The following is a 20,380-nucleotide window of genomic DNA, read 5'->3' as shown; positions in this document are numbered from 1 at the left end:
GATTTTATTTCTCAAACGTACATAAAATGCTCTTATTATGAATTGTTTCAAAATAACAAAAGATCAAGGTATTAAAACTGTTGAAAAACAGTAGAATACACTCTGTGACAAGAGGCTTCCTACCTGATTCCAGTGTAGGAACATGGAGCGTAAAAAAGAAAATGATATAACTGCACAGAGAGAGGTTGCCCATTGCACAGTGGGAGTGGAAGGAAATCCTCATCTTGATTGTACCTTGATCCAGACATCAGAAAGGAAAAGAAAAAACAAATACAAGTGAACAACGTGCTGTAATTTGGGCAAAATTCGTTGAGCACAATATGAATCCTAGGACTTGTGCTAGTTAATAATTGCATCAAAATGTGCAAGTTTGCTACTGTTTTTAACATAAGACATTACAAGGCAAAACAAAACTTGGGCTTCCCCATTCACCACCTCAAATTACAGTCCAATATTCTGGGCAAAGGCCTTAATACTAGCATTTTCAAAATTCCTTGAAAAATATTATCACAAAAATCACTAACTTTTGTAGAGTAACAGTCTGGTTGTAAAATGACAAAGAGAAAGTCGCCAAGAAGAAAAAAAACCCTTAATGTATTTTGTATCTATTTTTATACTGCAGTGTGAGAAAAGGCATTGCAATTTCTGGGTCTGTGTCACTTGGATAAATACAGATCATCTAAAGTCATTAATGCACCCTTTCAAGTAGAAAAATTAGCATTTTAAAAACAAATGAAAGGATGAGAACTTCCTACCACCTACCTCATGAGCCCAGGAGAAACTTCTCAGCAGTTACAGGATCACTGGGACATTTCCAGCTTCTCTACGGTCAGTGAAATGGACCCTTAGTCCAGGAGGTGCCTTACAATGAAAGAATTCAAGTTACGGTATAAAGCAAAAATCATTTAGGAAAAGAGATTCAGTTCAGTATCGTCTGTCCTTGTGCCATTTTATGATAATGCTTTTTAAATAGCAGCAGAATTTACTCTTTTCTCCTGCACGTAGCAAGATTGAAGATGCAAGTGAACTTGTAAAGCAGAAAGCCACCATTATCATTTAGATGGTGATATGAAATTAAAGAGCCTTATGGAAACCTGCACACAAGAATGTGCTTATTCTCTTAAACCCAGCAGGTTTAGCCTCACACACATCCCGGTTTGAGCAGAGTCATTCCCACTTTGGAAGAGGCTGCTCCACCCTGGCATGATGGAATGATGGTAGTCATTCCATAGTTAAGACTGTAATTGTTCCCTTTATAACCCTGGTTTTTGACCCTACATCTATAAACTACAGGAAGATCCTATCAGCATCAAAATTGGAACACTAGGTCTGGGGCTGAGGTAAACTATTTCTACCAAATTTGATGTGAATTGGACAAGTGGTTGCTGAATTATAACAACCTGGAAAAGAGGGGTCACCAGAGTTTTAAAAACATCTTTTTTTTTGCTGCTTTATAGCATAAAAACAAACACAAACCCCATTTTCTTATGGCTGCCTGGCCCTTCCACTCCCCCCACGCTCAACAGAAGAGGTTCAGGGGCTGCCTCACCTACCCCATCCCTGGCACAGCACCAACCCTCTCCCCATTACTCTAATCCTCTGAACACTCTGGTTTATGAGACTTGCCCAATGTTTGGCTCTTCCTGCAGCCTCTTGCCTTGTTCACATGGTTGGGAAGAGGTAACTCCATTGTACAGACAGCATAGCTAAGCACACAGATTTAGCACGCTCATTCCAAAAGGCAGTGTGGCTAAGTGGGAGTGACTTGGGTCTGCCCCAGGAGAGACCTGCGTTCTTTTCCTAACTCTGCTAGAACTGACCTTAGGTAATATCTCAGGTCCTCAGTTACTGCCTCTATGATGTAAGCAGAGTCAGGATGAGCTCCACCCTGACATCTGGTGGTGAGGTGTGGCAACTTGTGGAAAAGAACTTCAAGGGCTGATCTCATTTGCATAGGCTCACCCACCCCGCCTAGAATGAGGCCAAAGCTGCCCAAATGGTCACTTTGGCTGCTGTGGGATCCCCAATGTCTTTGTTATTGGGGCAGGAAGAATAAATTGTTATTACCCTGATTATGGGAATCAAGGACAGTGGAACTGTACTTGGCCTTTTGTATGATGGAGGGACTCACCATCAACTAAATAGCAGTCGCTAGGCAAGGGACATGGGTTCTAAAACTCTGTAAATTGAGAGAGGCTTGAGACAGGTATTAGTACCTGGTGGGTGTGTCAGAAACACCAATTGCACTTCTGTCTCTCCACTGTGGAATGTCAGAGCTAATTTTTGGTCTTATTAAGAGTCTCCCTACAGGTACTATGCTGAGCTCACTTTGGCCTTATAGTGCACCAGCACTAAGGCTCCTGCTACTATGAGCTGAAATCACTGAAGACTGTGTCAAGTAGCGGGGAGCTGGAAGATCTAGAGTGCAGCGGTGCTGTTCAGGGATAGGCTGGCAGAGCGTTCATGAGATGGCAAGCTGAGCTGTTTGTGAGACAGCGGAGCCGTTTGTGAGAGAGTGGGGCAGAGCCCTGTGGGGCAGTCAGCTTCTAGGTCATGTAAGGTGCCCCTTACCTCTTTCCCCCCACACAGGCACATTTTTAGCTGGACTGGGGAGTAACACTCTGCAGATGAACTTTTGAACTCTGGGGCTGGACTTTTTGGACTTTGGGTGATTTGTGGATTGCTGGACTCAAGAGACGTTTGGGTTCTGGGACTCAAGAACCCGAGGGAAAGGATGTGGCCCAATTTTCTGGGATGGGTCTTTGCTCATGGTTTGGTTAATGAACACTAGTTGTGGTGTTTTCCCAATTTAATGCTGATGTCGTTTACCTCATGTTATTAAAGATTCTCTGCTACACCGAGACTCTGTGCTTGCGAGAGGGGCCTCGAGCCAGTTTTGCATTTGATTTGATGAGAGGAGATTTGCATTTGATGAGAGGGAACCCCTATGTACTGAACCCGGCCCTTGCTGCTATCAACTTGGCCTGGCAGAAGGGTTACAATTAGAAGGGGGAGAATGATATTTGTTGGCATCCGAGAAGGACATGGGGTGGTATTCACAAAGGTACTTAGGTGCCTGAGTCCCATTTTTAGGCACTGCTATGACCCACAAAACCGCTGCTTGGCTGCTGCCCAACCCTGTAGGTGCCTGAACTCACTTGGCTGCTCAGCACCTAAGTTTTTGCAGCACAAATTCCCCAGCCTAAGTTTCTGCCTCCGTTCATGTGCACTGCTGACTCCCCCAAGGTTTCCAGATGTCTATCTCCTGGCTAACCCCCAAAACAATCCACAACCTGGGGAAAGATAGGCAGAGGAGCACCTATCTCATGTATTATACCTGATCTGGGAGACAAGCTGAGAGGCTCCCTAGTTCCACACAAAGCAGTTGCGGAGGAGGGGGAAGCTCATTTCCTTCACAATGTTTAGCCACATAGTTAGGGCATACATCATGGATATGGGAGACCTCCAATTCAAATCCCCCCTCTGCCAGAAGAGTAGAGATTTGACCAAGTCTCCGATAACTGTTCCAGGCTATGGTATATTCTAGTTTAAGTTGTTCCACTTAAATATTAATTGGGCCAGAGGAAAGTGTGACAATCACTCCATGGTGGATAGAGCATGCCCTGAGAGATGGCAGAGCCATGTTCAATTCCCTGCTCCTCCTCCAGCAGAGAGGGGGATGTAAACCAGGGATTTCCCACATTCCAGGTGAGTCTCCCCAGCTCCTGGGCTAATGATTGTTTTGTGTGGCACTAGGCAGCCTCTGAGCCCAGAATAGCCCCACACCCCAAGTTAGGCGGAGAAGCACTTATCTTCCCTCAGCTGAAAATCACTAGCAGAGATAAACACATTCCTGCAGAAGGGTTTAGCACACACCCCTCTTACTTTTCCCCCACTGGTTAGCTTAGGCAGCTCCCCACCAAGCGTGCTGGCGTTATGAACCGCATTCTAAGGTGCCGGTGTCTCCCCATTCATTGTATACAGAACCTGGGCACCTACCTCAGGCTTTGTGAATTGTAGTGTGTTGCTGTGATTTTCTAGACGCCTGAAAGTTAGGCATTGTGATGCTCAGTGTCACAGCCCTTAAGTGCCTTTGTGAATCTAGCACATGCCAGCCTTGATCAATACTCAGACTGTGAAGTGTAGAGGAATATTAACACCAGGAGTGAGACTGGACCACATGGTCTCCTGGCTCTCAGCCCAGTACACCTCCCTCTAGCCTAGGGATGTTAAACTCATTCTGTGCAGTTGGCCAAATTCCATTTTTATTATGATCTCGGGGCCAGGGTATCCATTTAGGACTCACCACTCTCCTCCTTCCACAGTGGCGCCCTCACCAACCCCAATGAGATATTAAGAGCAGAATGCAGCCTTTATAGAGTAAATTCACTTTTCATTATCATCACAGTGCGTTACTTCTTCAGGGCCTTGTTATCATGCTCAGCATCACTCAGTGGGGAAAACGGTCCCAAGTGTGACCACCATTCTCTCTGTCTGTTGTTCCTCTTCCTTCCCCATCCTCCCTTTTCTTTTTTCTTTCTCTTTCCTTACTTTTTATGTCTCCTCCTGTCCTTGCTCAGCATTATTTCCCATCAGCTACCACCATTTCACCTCCACAGCTTCCCACCCACCCCCTTCCCTATCCTAGTGGCTAAAATGGACAGTGGTAAAATAGTTAATGCTAAGGTAATGACAGAAATGACCCCCAGGTTCACACCTTACACACCATTGCAAAAATGTTTGTACAAGGCATGCCTTCTGAAGTGTCGTTTAAAAACACATCATTTGCTGATCAATCATATCATGGCAAAATACAGCACATAGGAGCGTTACATGTGAAGTTAGCATAAACTAAAATCATAACTAAAAGTACGTTTTCCAGGTAAGTCTGGGGAGTGGCCAAACCAGTTCCTCAGAGACAAAGGGCAAGCTCATGCCTTGGCCAGATGAAAACAAGGCTGATGGACAATTACCTGCTAAGTGGCCATTCTTTGACAGGCAAAGGGGCAGGACAAAAATCTACATCCTGGCAAAGAAAAAGCATGCAGTTCCATCCACAGACTGCCTGTCGCCTTGCTCCCAGCTGGAAATTCTTCTCAAAGGGGGGACAGGATTATAAAAAGGAGGGGTAGACACCCCTAGGGTCCCTCCTCTCTCTCTCCCCCCACCAATCACATTCTCTATACCTGAAAAGACATAGGAAGCAACTGTTGGACTCTGGGGGAGGGGTCCTGACTTAAAGAGTTTGGTCTGTAAGACTGCTGAAAGCATCGGTGAAAAACTTGGCTTGAATCTAATATAGTTTGTTAAATTAGACACTAGTAAGCTTTCTGTCTTTATTTTTCTTGTAACCATTTCTGACTTTTATGCCTCATTACTTGCACTCACTAAAAATCTATTTCTTTGTAGTTAATAAGCTTGTTTTAATGTTTTACCTAATCCAATGTGTTTACATTGAAGTGTCTGGATAACTCTATTTAAAGTAATAAACTGCTATATTATTCCCTTAAAGGAATAATGAACATAGTATATTTGTACTGTCCAGGAGAGGGCTGGGCATTACTTTTCTGGGAGGCAGCCTGGGACTGGGAGTATGCCAGGATCACCCTATGGTAAATTTTAAGGCCAGTAACAGCCAAGGTGTGGCTGACTGACTGCAGCACACACAGACATAGCTGGGAGTGACTTACACACTGGAGGCTGTTTGTGAGCAGTCCAGGTTGGAGGCTACAGCAGCAAGGCACTGTAGAGGGCCCCCAGGTTACAGGGCAGGGGTGATGCTGATGCTGCTCATTGATCTGGACTGTACCCTCATATGTCACAAAGGTTTAAAACAGAATTATTGGAAACAAAAGCTGAGATTCTGTACTATTTAAGGATTAGCACCGGGCCTTCTCATTCTGCGGTTTGAAAAATAAGGAATAAGAGCTTCTTATTTTAAATGATGGTCCTTGATTCAGGTCCAGCTGGCACATTCCGGGGTGCAGTCCATACCAGTGAGGTGTGTCACGGCCTGTTCTGCATCCTGGGGTACTTCACAATGCCTTTCTGCTGCAGATCCCAGTCTGGGCTGCTCACAATCAGCTTGCCAACATGCGGGTCACACCCTGAGTGTCTGTGCATCACCGCAGCCCTGGTCCAGCAACTGCGACCCCAGCAGCAACACTCCAGCTACACACTGGCTTCCGCTAGCCTTGGTTACTCCCTGCAGAGTGACTCCAACACACTCCTAGTCCCATACTTTCCCAAAAATGTGTGTTCGGCACTGCCCACCCCTCTCCTGGGCAGTGCAGATATTAAAGATTCATGGCCCTTGTAAGGGGTCAGTGCACAACATTTTATAACTTTAACTGGAGTTACCAAACAGCTCAGTTTAAACACAACACTGGATTAGTTTAAATTAAAAATAAAATAAGTTTATTTAACTATAAAGAGATACATTTTAAGTGAGTACAAATATAAGACATTAAAGTCAGAAATGGTTATAAGAAAAAATAAAGATAAAATGCTTACTAAGTAGCTAAAACTTAACAAGCTAGATTTGGTTCAAGGTAAAATCCTACCACATATTCCCAGCAACAGGAATGAACAAAATCACACGTCAGGCTCTACCTGGAATGTCAAAGGGCTAGTTCCTTTGTTTTCTTAGGTGGGATAGAGAGACACGAACTGGAATGTTTTTGCCTCTTTTATAGTCCAGACACCCCTTGAAGTGGATTCTTCTGAAGATTACACCTCAAAACAAAGTTTGGTCAAACAGTAAAGAAGGCAAAATAGAGTCTGGGGTGAAGGAGGCGCCATGCTTTTTCTTCTCACCTGTGTTTGCTGAAATGCAGATTTGGCTTGTCTCCTGCCATTCCACCCCTTGCGGTCTTGAGGACCCTTTTTACTAGTGTAGGTATTAGTAAATATTAACCCTTTTAGTTCTTTATTTCTGTATATTTGATTCATTTATAGATAGAAGTACTGGGATTAATCTGCAGCAAGGGAGATTTAGGTTAGATATTAGAAAAGCTTTCTAACTATAAGGGTAGCTAAATTGTGGAATAGGCTTCCAAGGGAGGTTGTGGAGTCCCTATCATTAGAAGCTTTTAAAAACAGGTTGGACAAGCAGCTGTCAGAGATGGTCTGGGTTTACTTGGTCCTGCCACAGTGCAAGGGGCTGGACTTTATGACTTCCCAAGGTCCCTTCCAGTCTCACATTTCTATGATTCTATTATTAGAATCTTTAGAATCTTTGTCTTCAATAGAGTATGTCTGAACTCTAAGGTCCAGAATATTGGTCCTTGACTGATAAGTAACCATATTCAGGAATGTTATGCATTATGCTATATTTTAACAATCTTGGGCACTTTCATGTCTATAAAACTTCAGATATTCTTGGAAACCACCTCCATTATAAATAAATATAGATAATGGTTATATAAGCATATATCAACTTGGGAAACTAATAAGGGATGATTGTTAGATGTTTTCTGTTGGGGAATCCCCAGGGAAGAATAACTGCGGGCTGAGAATGACCCACTGAGAGATGTTATCTTGAAGAATTGTTAGTAAAGATGTAAATAATCATGCCTTCACACATAAAACAGGTAAAATAAAAATGTATAGAAATGACATCACAACGTATTTTTCTGGGAGTCTTGGCAAAGAGGATTTCTTTGTCTACAACCCTATATAATGATACTGGAGTGATGAAGTGGGGATTCTCTTAATGTTTTGTTTGAATACTCTGTGTGTGCCTCAGTTTCCTCTATGTGTTGCATAAGTATCTAGGTGGTGGAATAAGGGTATGTGATCATTGCAGAGAATGTAGAGGGCAGGTGTGGCTTCTGTCTTGCTCCCTGGGCCCAGGCAACAGCTGGACACTCTGTATCCCGGCAACTGATGGCCAGGCCCCATATTTTGCAAGGAACCAGCTGAAGGAGTTGGAGAACAAAGTGAGAGGTGAAGGTTAGGTGACCAGTTTGCCCAGGAAAGAGACAAAGCACAGAGGAGGGGCAACAGGGCGTGACTGAGGGTGGGCTGCTGGAAGCTGGACAGTCTTGTTTGGGACTCGGGGAGAGAGCCCAGGGCTCTGAGCTCTGGATCCCCTCAAGATGGACTTTACTGAATCTTCCTACTTTCTGCGTTAACAAGAACTGTTCTACGCTGTGTTCCCAACAACTAATAAACCTTCTGTTTTATAACACTGGCTGAGAGTCACTGCTGACTGCAGAATTGGGGTGCAGGGCCCCTTTGGGGGGAGTGTAAGGCTTCCCCAGGTGGACTCACTACGGAAAGCTCACAGTGTGAAACAGGGGTGCTGAACGCTCCGAGGTCAGATCCAGGAAGCACTGAAGGAGGCTTGCCCTAGTGAGAGTGCGCCCTAAGGGGAGTCACACTACAAGAAGTCCCTGTCTGAACTTCATTCAGAGTGGTTCCAGAGCACCGAGCCCGTGCACTCCATGTCAAATGGTATGGGAACTTGGAGAGTGAAAACTGAGCCTCCCACCAGATACAGTGAAGCAGAGACACAGATCCAGCTCTTGGTCTAACAACAAAGAGTGGTAATGTATTTCTTTCTTTCTGAATTCTGTGTAATGCTGTACTAATCTCTGATTGATAATCTTAGATTAAATAATTCCAGCTGAGCCTGTTATTCGACAATCTTGAGTCATTAACTCAGACATGCAACACTACTTTGTAAACTGAGGTAATCACACATTACTTTGTTTAAGACAGACCTCTTGAACAACTTTTGTATAGGCTGGTCTCTATGGTTTTGAACATGTGCTAATACAGGGGGATGTCATAACTTTACGTATAACGTTGCAACATACATTTCACCATGATATTAGTGACCATCGAGTTGTTTTCAAACGATACCTCACAAGGCATATTTTGTACAAAGATTATTACACTAGTGTGTAGGGTGTAAACACAGGGTGCGTTGCCTCACACCCACACAGTAGATCTCAGCAGTGGGAGTCCAGCGGCGTGAGTTTAGGTGCCTCCTCTCTTTCAGCACGTAGTGCACTTGCCAGACAAACAAACTGGGGAGCACTAAGAAACGAGACAATATTGGCCAACATGCACCTTGACACAAGATGGAGGCACCACCTGCAAAGAACTCAGGGCCCCTTGGTCCTAGCTTGAGGCACAGAGCTCCCAAAGCAGGAGGAATAAGGGGCTGTCCCTCTCTTGGGGATCAGGGGGGTCCCAGGAGGGGTCTACATTTTTTCCTGTGATGTAGGTAAAAAAGCATTCAAAGACTTGTGGGTTGTTGAAATCAGCTCACTTGTAAGGTGCTCTAGCTCAAATAACTCCAGATTTTCCCACAAACTTGATCTCGCTTCCCTCCCTCCTTCCCCCCATCCGTCCCCCCATGACCATCAGGCTGAGCTGACTTATCTTTTGAAATTTAGAGAGGATGCAAAAGTTGGCTTTAAACAAAAACTGCCTATGTCTCCAGCTCTCCTCCAGGGCTCATGCGGATTTATGCCAGCTGATATACTGGTAAGGGTTTCTGATGGTGGAGGGTTTACCAGGAATCCAGGTTACAGTGGCACTTCTTGTGTTCACAGCACACACACAGAGAAGTTAAATAAAAATGTAAGTTTTTTTCTTAGATTTCAGAACACACAAGAACCCAACACTAAGAACAGACACAAATCAGTCTGCTCCCTAAAACAGAGAGCTGCAATTCTCCCCACCTTACTTTAAGCTGTCTGTCTGCAAAGTGACTGCTGGCACAGTTACATGCTTAGCTGCAGAGCCCTCTAGCCTGGAAATGGGACCATGGAATTCCTCCCACCACCTTAAAGCGATAGCTGGCAATCCAACACAGTTGGACCTCAGTACACCCCAGCACTGAGGATCTCTAATTTCTCCTGCATTCAGACAGCCATTGAGGGTCAGTGCAGCCCAGGGAAGTGGGTACAACCAGGGCTGCCAGGGAATGCACTGGCTCAACCCCTGCACTCAGTGACTCCTGCTGATGGGGCTCTAGCAGGTGTTAAATCTGAACCCTCTTCTGGGAGAACCCTAAGGACAGCAGCAGAAGTAACACCATCAGCCTTCTGTCTGGGTAACTCCCCCCTCTCCCTGGCATAGAAAGGTCTTCATGGCCCAACCCCTCTCTGCAGCAGCCATATTTAATCTGGCCTACGCCATTTCCCTTCTTCTAATCTCTTAGAGCAGAACTTCAGAGGCATGAGCTGATGGCAAATGCACACAGCCAATGGAGAAGGAGAACGAGAGAGCACAAACTTCTCCGACGACAGCTTGCAGGAAAGTCACCAGAGCAGAAGTGCTGGAGTGTAAATGTAATTCGACGATATCATGCAGAAGAGCGAATAAACAGACACTATTTCAGCCTGTGTTACAGGGTAATGGAAAAGGGCCGCAAAGATCTCTGAGCATTTTAGACATTTCTACAGCAATATTTAAAGTAGGAAAGTGAGAGCCCTGGACGGACTCCCTGCCATAGGAACAGTTCCCAAGAAGAATAATAGAGCCTCACCCACAGCAATTGAGGGCTGACACTCACCTGCCTGATGGATCCTACAGGCAAGTGCATAGGCTAGCGGCAGAGAAAGGGCTCCCAGCTTCAGAACTGCCAGGTCTGCATGACAAGCGAACTTCTCTGTATTTACAGCTGCATTTCCCACTAGGCACGTCTGACTCTAGTCTGTTCAATCAGCTATTGCTGGTTAACTTACAGCAATTTTATCAGCTTCCGAATGAAAGTGAAACCAAAGTTACAGGAAGCCCATTTATGGTATGCAGAGATAAAAGACTTAAAGAAACACACACACAGTCCCAGGGAGTTGACAATTTCAGGGAGAGCAGATGCAATTTTCCCTGGTTTGGAAGGTGACAGTTTTAGTTTTTAAGGCTTTTCCCTGCTCCCTCAGAGTCACTGTCATAACAATCAATTGTATTTCTGTCCCCACAAGCACTACACTTTTCTGACTGAAGCAGTGTGCCAGGGTGCAGAGTTAATAATCAGACCTCAGTAGTAGCCCTTGGCCAAGGCAGGAAAGGCCTCCCTGGGGTTCCAAGTAATTCACAAGTTTTCTGGTGCAAAATAAAACAAACTCTGAGAGACAGGCCACATTCTCCTTTCACAGTGGAGCAATAAACACCAAGAGCCATATTCTGCCTGGCCTTCATGCAGGTGTTTAGTGTGAGCTCAGAGGGCGCAGAGAGGCTTTCCCTCCCTCCTTGCATGGCCTACATAAAGTCCCCCAACACCCTGTACTGGTAAGACTAGGGCAGGGCAGCCTACAAAGGGGTGCCGCAGCTGGCATGCTCCCACTGCATGTGCTGTAACCCAACCATTATCTTCATACCTCCAGAGCTGACTTCCAAGCAGAAAGGCCCTGTCTATCTCCAGGGTACGCGAGAAGGGACCAGCCCCTTCAGCTGAGCCTAACAGGCCCTTCTTTATTTGATAGACTTACGGGGGGAAGATTGAGGGTTGTTCCTGGGGGACGAACAGAGCTCCTCTGATTTATTGGCTGGCTGACTTCATTCATCATTTGTGTGGGATAATGTTTTCCTGCTGGGTGGGTGTCATGAGCTGTTGTGACCCTTATGAATTGTTCAGGCACCCAGAGCATTTTGGAGGGGTATTTTATTGGTAATTTACTCTAAAGAAAGGCTAATAGTAAATAACAGAACTGGTCTTGCATGTTTTCCTCTAGGGGAGGTGTCAGAATTGCCAGGGGACACCAGTTATTTTAACTCCTGCCTCATCTCCCCCAGCCAGAAGTGTCCCATGACTCAGCCAGCCTGCTCAGGAGATTGGGCTCCCCCAAGGAGGCTCCTTTGCTCCCCTCTCAAAAGTGGGGGGGCAATGGCCCTTTGCCCCCCTCCCCAGTGCCTATGGAAGAAACCCATTCAGTGGCTCCTTGGGAAGGAGAGGAGCCAACGGGCCAGCTAGGCCCTGGCAGAGGACCCAGGGCTGAGACTACATGGACAGATCCCCCAGAGCCCCTCCTGTTGCAGCAAGCAGGGGTCATTGTATAGAGCTGCCCTGATGTCCCCTCTCCTCCTCTCATGGATCCATATAGGATTGGTGCCATGCTCCAGCTTTGGAACAGTCTCTCGGAGGAAGCCCTTTGATGTGCCAGACCCCTAGAGGTCTCACTCTTCCCCCAGGGTAAGACACGTGGCTTCACTGCCTCCTGAGACTGGACTTGTGGACCTTCAGCACTCCTGCTTCACACCAGGAGCCCTGTTCAGCGAATCCAGCTGAGACAGACTCCTGATGGAGACTTGTCCACTCTTCAGGGATTAAGACACCTCACCAAGCATTTGCAGTAACATTCAAAGAGCATTGACTAATAAAGTAGGGTGACCACCCATCCCGAACTGGATGGGACAGTCCTGACAGACAGAGTTCAAGTCCCAGTCCCGGGCTGAATGACCCCAGGACAGCATTTGTCCTGGATTCCCTGTGGCACTGCTGTGCATCTGCCCAAGGCTCAGGGGCTGCACCAGCCTCTTCCCAGGGGTGGGTGGGCTGAGGTGGGCTTCACTACAAGGCCCTGCCCCATGCTCCTCCTCTCCCCCCTGAGGTCCCCTCCCCAGGCCAGATCAGAAGCTAGAGCTGGGCTACTGTGGGGAACCCCAAACGCTGTACCTGCCCTGGGCAGCATGCCATGGGGGGCAGAGACATGGACCAGGATATAGGCCTGGGATCTGATCAACCCCCCTCCCCACAGTAAACCAGCCTTGGGTGAAATTCAGGGAGTTCACCACTAAAATCGAAAAAAAGAATATCCTGCTGCTGATAAAGCACCCCCATCTCAGGAATGTCCCTAATGGGAGTTGTAACCACCAAGGTTGTAAAGTAGAAACACGCAGGCTCTGGGAAAATTTTAGGGAGTATACAGAGACTCAACAAATGGTAAGATAGGTTTAGTAGATTTGAAGGAGGAGATTTGATAGTTCTATCTATATAATGTAAATGAAAAACAATGCTCTTTGGAAATCAACTCCAGACTGCAGTACAATAACAAACTGCAAAACACCATATTCCCTGCATGACTCTGATGTATGTGGGCACACGCTGGGCACGTCAGGGGTAGCAGAGAACAGCAGGAGGGAGGGAGAGAAGGGAGAGGAGTTCAGCGGGGAGCCCAACAGGTACGTGTGGTGCTGGGCACACAGGCGTTATTGCTGAGCTGTAATGTGTGTCTATAACACAGCTGCCACATTCAATAGGAGCAAGGCAGAGCAGAGTCCGGGGGAAGAGGTGGGGAGGCAGCCAGAGTGGGTGTACCAGGCTGTGCTGTCACCATGTGTGTTTTCTCTGTGACCTTGCTAGAAAGGGGCTAGGCAGAGGCAGCAGGTCCAGTGGTTAGAGCAGGAAATCTCTGCCCTATTTACAACTGAGCTAATGGCTCCCTGCCCTCTCCTGTTCCCCACGATATGCTGAACTGGACGTGTCTGTCCCTGGGAGCTCAGTAAATCCCTCCAATACCTTCCCTCTGCCCAACCCAACTCCCCTGTCCACATCTGTGCCGGTGGCCCATGGGGTTCCTCTCTGGGGAGTTCAGGAGTGGCGGGTGGTGCTGTATTACTCTGAGGTGAGTTAATGATGAATGAACCAGCCTGGCCATAGTACAGTCAGCACATTTGTTTATTGCCCTGTTTGCTGTTAATGGTTATCAGAATCAGTGATGGTGGGTTAGTGCCTAGGAACCCCAGTCACAGATGTGTAATAAAGAGACATCCCTGGCCCAGGGAGCTCACAATCTACACGACAGACACAATAGGAGTGACAGAGACTCCCAGCACAGGTGTGGGCAGGGAGGGTGAGGAAACACTGAACCAAACTTGACTGTGAGCACTGACCACACTTATTTGTCTGTTTTTAGGAGCAGGAAAACGAGGCCCCAGCACTACTGAATAACAGAATGTTCTTATAGGTTCAGGTCACGGTGCAATGATCAATGTTTTATTCTAAATGTGAACACAGAATCACAACTGGATGGAAACTGAGTGTAAACAGAGGCCAGTGAACATTCATTGTCCCCTTGGAAGCACTGTGCTAGTCTCAAATCCTCAAACTCATGAGTTTTCTTCCCTAGCTTCTGCCTGCATTTTCAAGGACCTGCAGGATAGCTCCTAGGGATGGGCACAGTTTACCCACAACCTACTTAAGGTATGTCTACACTATGGAATAAGGTCGAATTTATAGAAGTCGTTTTTTTAGAAATCGGTTTTATATATTCGAATGTGTGTGTCCCCACAGAAAATGGTCTAAGTGCATTAAGTGCATTAACTCGGCAGAGTGCTTCCACAGTACCGAGGCTAGAGTCGACTTCCGGAGCGTTGCACTGTGGGTAGCTATCCCACAGTTCCCGCAGTCTCCGCTGCCCATTGGAATTCTGGGTTGAGATCCCAATGTCTGATGGGGCTAAAACATTGTCGCGGGTGGTTCTGGGTACATATCGACAGGCCCCCCGTCCCTCCCTCCCTCCGTGAAAGCAAGGGCAGACAATCGTTTCGCACCTTTTTTCCTGAGTTACCTGTGCAGACACCATACCACGGCAAGCATGGAGCCCGCTCAGGTAACCGTCACCGTATGTCTCCTGGGTGCTGGCAGACGCGGTACGGCATTGCTACACAGTAGCAGCGACCCATTGCCTTGTGGCAGCAGACGGTGCAATATGACTGGTAGCCGTCCTCGTCGTGTCCGAGGTGCTCCTGGCCACGTCGGCTGGGAGCGCCAGGGCAGACATGGGCGCAGGGACTAAATTTGGAGTGACTTGACCAGGTCATTCTCTTTAGTCCTGCAGTCAGTCCTATTGAACCGTCTTATGGTGAGCAGGCAGGCGATATGGATTGCTAGCAGTCGTATTGTACCATCTTCTGCCAGGCAGGCAAAAGATGAGGATGGCTAGCAGTCGTACTGTACCATCTTCTGCCGAGCAGCCATGAGGTGTGGATGGCATGCAGTCCTTCTGCACCGTCTGCTGCCAGCCAAAGATGTAAAAGATAGATGGAGTGGATCAAAACAAGAAATAGACCAGATTTGTTTTGTACTCATTTGCTTCCTCCCCCTCCCCTGTCTAGGGGACTCATTCCTCTAGGTCACACTGCAGTCACTCACAGAGAAGGTGCAGTGAGGTAAATCTAGCCATGTATCAATCAGAGGCCAGGCTAACCTCCTTGTTCCAATAAGAACAATAACTTAGGTGCACCATTTCTTATTGGAACCCTCCATGAAGTCCTGCCTGAAATACTCCTTGATGTAAAGCCACCCCCTTTGTTGATTTTAGCTCCCTGAAGCCAACCCTGTAAGCCGTGTCCTCAGTCGCCCCTCCCTGCGTCAGAGCAATGGCAAACAATCATGCATCTGAGCTGAGAGTGCTGTCCAGAGCAGTCACAATGGAGCACTCTGATGGGGCTAAAACATTGTCACGGGTGGTTCTGGGTACATATTGTCAGGCCCCCATTCCCTCCCACTCTCCGTGAAAGCAAGGGCAGACAATCGTTTCACACCTTTTTTCCTGAGTTACCTGTGTAGACGCCATACCACGGCAAGCATGGAGCCCGCTCAGGTAAACCGTCACCGTATGTCTCCTGGGTGCTGGCAGACGTGGTATGGCATTGCTACACAGTAGCAGCAACCCATTGCCTTGTGGCAGCAGACGGTACAGTATGACTGGTAGCTGTCCTCGTCATGTCCGAGGTGCTCCTGGCCACGTCGGCTGGGAGCGCCTGGGCAGACATGGGCACAGGGATTAAATTTGGAGTGACTTGACCAGGTCATTCTCTTTAGTCCTGCAGTCAGTCCTATCGAACTGTCTTATGGTGAGCACGCAGGCGATACGGATTGCTAGCAGTCCTATTGCATCATCTTCTGCTGGGCAGGCAAGAGATGAGGATGGCTAGCAGTCCTACTGCACCGTCTGCTGCCAGCCAAAGATGTAAAAGATAGATGGAGTGGATCAAAACAAGAAATAGACCAGATATGTTTTGTACTCATTTGCCTCCTCCTCCGTCTAGGGGACTCATTCCTCTAGGTCACACTGCAGTCACTCACAGAGAAGGTGCAGCAAGGTAAATCTAGCCATGTATCAATCAGAGGCCAGGCTAACCGCCTTGTTCCAATAAGAACAATAACTTAGGTGCACCATTTCTTATTGGAACCCTCCGTGAAGTCCTGCCTGAAATACTCCTTGATGTAAAGCCATCCCTTTTATTGATTTTAGCTCCCTGAAGCCAACCCTGTAAGCCGTGTCCTCAGTCGCCCCTCCCTCCGTCAGAGCAACGGCAGACCATCGTTCTGCGCCTTTTTTCTGTGCGGACGCCATACCAAGGCAAGCATGGAGGCCGCTCAGCTCACTTTGTAAATTAGGAGCACATTAAACACCACACGCATTGTCCAGCAGTATATGCAGCACCAGAACCTGGCAAAGCGATACCGGGCGAGGAGGCGACGTCAGCGCGGTCACGTGAATGATCAGGACACGGACACAGATTTCTCTGAAAGCATGGGCCCTGCCAATGCATGCATCATGGTGCTAATGGGGCAGGTTCATGCTGTGGAACGCCGATTCTGGGCTTGGGAAACAAGCACAAACTGGTGGGACCGCATAGTGTTGCAGGTCTGGGACGATTCCCAGTGGCTGTGAAACTTTCGCATGTGTAAGGGCACTTTCATGGAACTTTGTGACTTGCTTTCCCCTGCCCTGAGGTGCATGAATACCAAGATGAGGGCAGCCCTCACAGTTGAGAAGCGAGTGGCGATAGCCCTGTGGAAGCTTGCAACGCCAGACAGCTACCGGTCAGTTGGGAATCAATTTGGAGTGGGCAAATCTACTGTGGGGGCTGCTGTGATGCAAGTAGCCCACGCAATCAAAGATCTGCTGATATCAAGGGTAGTGACCCTGGGAAATGTGCAGGTCAGAGTGGATGGCTTTGCTGCAATGGGATTCCCTAACTGTGGTGGGGCCATAGACGGAACCCATATCCCTATCTTGGCACCGGAGCACCAAGCTGGCTAGTACATAAACCGCAAGGGGTACTTTTCAATAGTGCTGCAAGCTCTGGTGGATCACAAGGGACGTTTCACCAACATCAACGTGGGATGGCCGGGAAAGGTACATGACGCTCGCATCTTCAGGAACTCTGGTCTGTTTCAAAAGCTGCAGGAAGGGACTTTATTCCCAGACCAGAAAATAACTGTTGGGGATGTTGAAATGCCTATATGTATCCTTGGGGACCCAGCCTACCCCTTAATGCCATGGCTCATGAAGCCGTACACAGGCAGCCTGGACAGTAGTCAGGAGCTGTTCAACTACAGGCTGAGCAAGTGCAGAATGGTGGTAGAATGTGCATTTGGACGTTTAAAGGCGCGCTGGTGCAGTTTACTGACTCGCTTAGACCTCAGCGAAACCAATATTCCCACTGTTATTACTGCTTGCTGTGTGCTCCACAATATCTGTGAGAGTAAGGGGGAGACGTTTATGGCGGGGTGGGAGGTTGAGGCAAATCGCCTGGCTTCTGGTTACACGCAGCCAGACACCAGGGAGGTTAGAAGAGCACAGGAGGGCGCAGTGCGCATCAGAGAAGCTTTGAAAACCAGTTTCATAACTGGCCAGGCTACGGTGTGAAAGTTCTGTTTGTTTCTCCTTGATGAAACCCCCTGCCCCTTGGTTCACTCTACTTCCCTGTAAGCTAACCACCCTCCCCTCCTCCCTTCGATCACCGCTTGCAAAGGCAATAAAGTCATTGTTGGTTCACATTCATGCATTCTTTATTCATTCATTACACAAATAGGGGGATGACTACCAAGGTAGCCCAGGAGGAGTGGTGGAGGAGGGAAGGAAAATGCCACACAGCACTTTAAAAGTTTACAACTTTAAAATTTATTGAATGCCAGCCTTCTTTTTTTTGGGCAATCCTCTGTGGCGGAGTGTCGGGTTGGCCGGTGGCCCCCCTACCCACGTTCTTGGGCGTCTGGGTGTGGAGGCTATGGAACTTGGGGAGGAGGGCGGTTGGTTACAAGGGGCTGTAGTGGCAGTCTGTGCTCCAGCTGCCTTTGCTGCAGCTCAGCCATACACTGGAGCAAACTGGTTTGATCCTCCAGCAGTCTCAGCATTGAATCCTGCCTCCTCTCATCACGCTGCCGCCACATTTGAGCTTCAGCCCTGTCTTCAGCCCGCCACTTACTCTCTTCAGCCCACCACTTACTCTCTTCAGCCCGCCACCTCTCCTCCCAGTCATTTTGTGCTTTCCTGCGCTCTGACATTATTTGCTCCACGCATTCGTCTGTGCTCTGTCAGTGTGGGAGGACAGCATGAGCTCACAGAACATTTCACCTCAAGTGCGTTTTTTTTTCTTTCTAATCTTCACTAGCCTCTGGGAAGGAGAAGATCCTGTGATCATTGAAACACATGCAGCTGGTGGAGAAAAAAAAAGGGACAGCGGTATTTAAAAAGACACATTTTATAAAACAGTGGCTACACTCTTTCAGGGTAAACCTTGCTGTTAACATTACATACATAGCACATGTGCTTTTGTTACAAGGTCACATTTTGCCTCCCCCCACCACGTGGCTACCCCCTCAATCCTCCCCCCTCCCTGTGGCTGACAGCGGGGAACATTTCTGTTTAGCCACAGGCAAACAGCCCAGCAGGAATGGGCTCCTCTGAGTGTCCCCTGAAGAAAAGCACTCTATTTCAACCAGGTGACCATGAATTATATCTCACTCTCCTGAGGATAACACAGAGAGCTAAAGAACGGATGTTGTTTGAACGCCAGCAAACATACACTGCAATGCTTTGTTGTACAATGATTCCCGAGTACGTATTACTGGCCTGGAGTGGTAAAGTGTCCTACCATGAAGGACGCAATAAGGCTGCCCTCCCCAGAAACCTTTTGCAAAGGCTTTGGGAGTACATCCAGGAGAGCCGTGAATGCCAGGGCAAAGTAATCCTTTCACATGCTTGCTTTTAAACCATGTATAGTATTTTAAAAGGTACACTCACCGGAGGTCCCTTCTCCACCTGCTGGGTCCAGGAGGCAGCCTTGGGTGGGTTCGGGGGGTACTGGCTCCAGGTCCAGGGTGAGAAACAGTTCCTGGCTGTCGGGAAAACCGGTTTCTCCGCTTGCTTGCTGTGTTATCTACAACCTCATCATCATCATCATCATCATCATCTTCTTCTTCATCCCCAAAACCTGCTTCTGTATTGCCTCCATCTCCATTGAAGGAGTCAAACAACACGGCTGGGGTAGTGGTGGCTGAACCCCCTAAAATGGCATGCAGCTCATCACAGAAGCGGCATGTTTGGGGCTCTGACTCGGAGCGGCCATTCTCCTCTCTGGTTTTCTGGTAGGCTTGCCTCAGCTCCTTAAGTTTCATGCAGCACTGCTTTGGGTCCCTGTTATGGCCTCTGTCCTTCATGCCCTGGGAGATTTTGACAAAGGTTTTGGCATTTCGAAAACTGGAACGGAGTTCTGATAGCACGGATTCCTCTCCCCATACAGCGATCAGATCCCGTACCTCCCGTTTGGTCCACGCTGGAGCTCTTTTGCGATTCTGGGACTCCATCATGGTCACCTCTGCTGATGAGCTCTGCATGGTCACCTGCAGCTTGCCATGCTGGCCAAACAGGAAATGAGATTCAAAAGTTCACAGTTCTTTTCCTGTCTACCTGGCCAGTGCATCTGAGTTGAGAGTGCTGTCCAAAGCGGTCACAATGGAGCACTCTGGGATAGCTCCCAGAGGCCAATACCGTGGAATTGTGTCCACAGTACCCCAAATTCGAGCCGGCAAGGCCAATTTAAGCGCTAATCCACTTGTCAGGGGTGGAGTAAGGAAATCGATTTTAAGAGCCCTTTAAGTCGAAATAAAGGGCTTCATCATGTGGACGGGTGCAGGTTTACATCGATTTAATGCTGCTAAATTCGACCTGAAGTCCTAGTGTAGACCAGGGCTTAGTGTGGTAATATTCATGATGTTTCTCCAGGACTGAGGCCTCGGGTGATCTCAGCCCAGCCGGAATTCATACATTCATATATTTTAAACCTGAAGGGACCATTGGATTTAGTCTGACCTTTATAACACAGGCCAGTGAATTTCACCTGGTTACTGAGCCCAATAACTTGTGTTTGACTAAAACATCCTTTCAGAAAGGCCTCAGTTTGGACCAGGAGACATAAAGGGATGGAGAATCCAGCCCCTTGGGAGTTTGTTAATCACCGGCACTGTTAAAAAATGGTGCCTTATTTCTAATTTGAATGTGTCTGGCTTCAGGTTCCAGCCATTGGTTCTTGTCCAGCCTTTGTCTGGTAGATTACAGAGCTCTTGAATGCCCAGGATTTTCTCCCCGTGAAGGCACATAAACACCATGATTAAGTCACCTCTCACTCT

At 47.6% G+C, this 20,380-nt stretch overlaps 1 protein-coding gene across 2 annotated transcripts in view; it reads right to left on the bottom strand.

Annotated features, from left to right (window-relative positions):
* The window catches only part of LOC311530572 (butyrophilin subfamily 1 member A1-like), a 59,964-nt gene extending 49,256 nt beyond the window's left edge, over positions 1-10,708 (bottom strand). For both annotated transcript variants that reach the window (XM_084647367.1, XM_084647368.1), the window contains exons 1-3: positions 10,532-10,708; positions 763-861; positions 124-234 (exon numbers count right to left, since the gene is read on the bottom strand). In XM_084647367.1, the coding sequence (XP_084503493.1) occupies positions 124-223 (100 nt within the window). In that variant the 5' untranslated portion in view covers positions 224-234; positions 763-861; positions 10,532-10,708. The remainder of the gene's footprint in view (positions 1-123; positions 235-762; positions 862-10,531) is intronic.
* Between the last annotated feature and the right edge of the window lie 9,672 nt (positions 10,709-20,380).

The sequence above is a fragment of the Lepidochelys olivacea genome (assembly GCF_965140295.1).
Source record: "Lepidochelys olivacea isolate rLepOli2 genome assembly, chromosome: 14".
Lineage (NCBI taxonomy): Eukaryota > Metazoa > Chordata > Testudines > Cheloniidae > Lepidochelys > Lepidochelys olivacea.
This window is presented reverse-complemented; position numbering and strand designations above follow the sequence as displayed.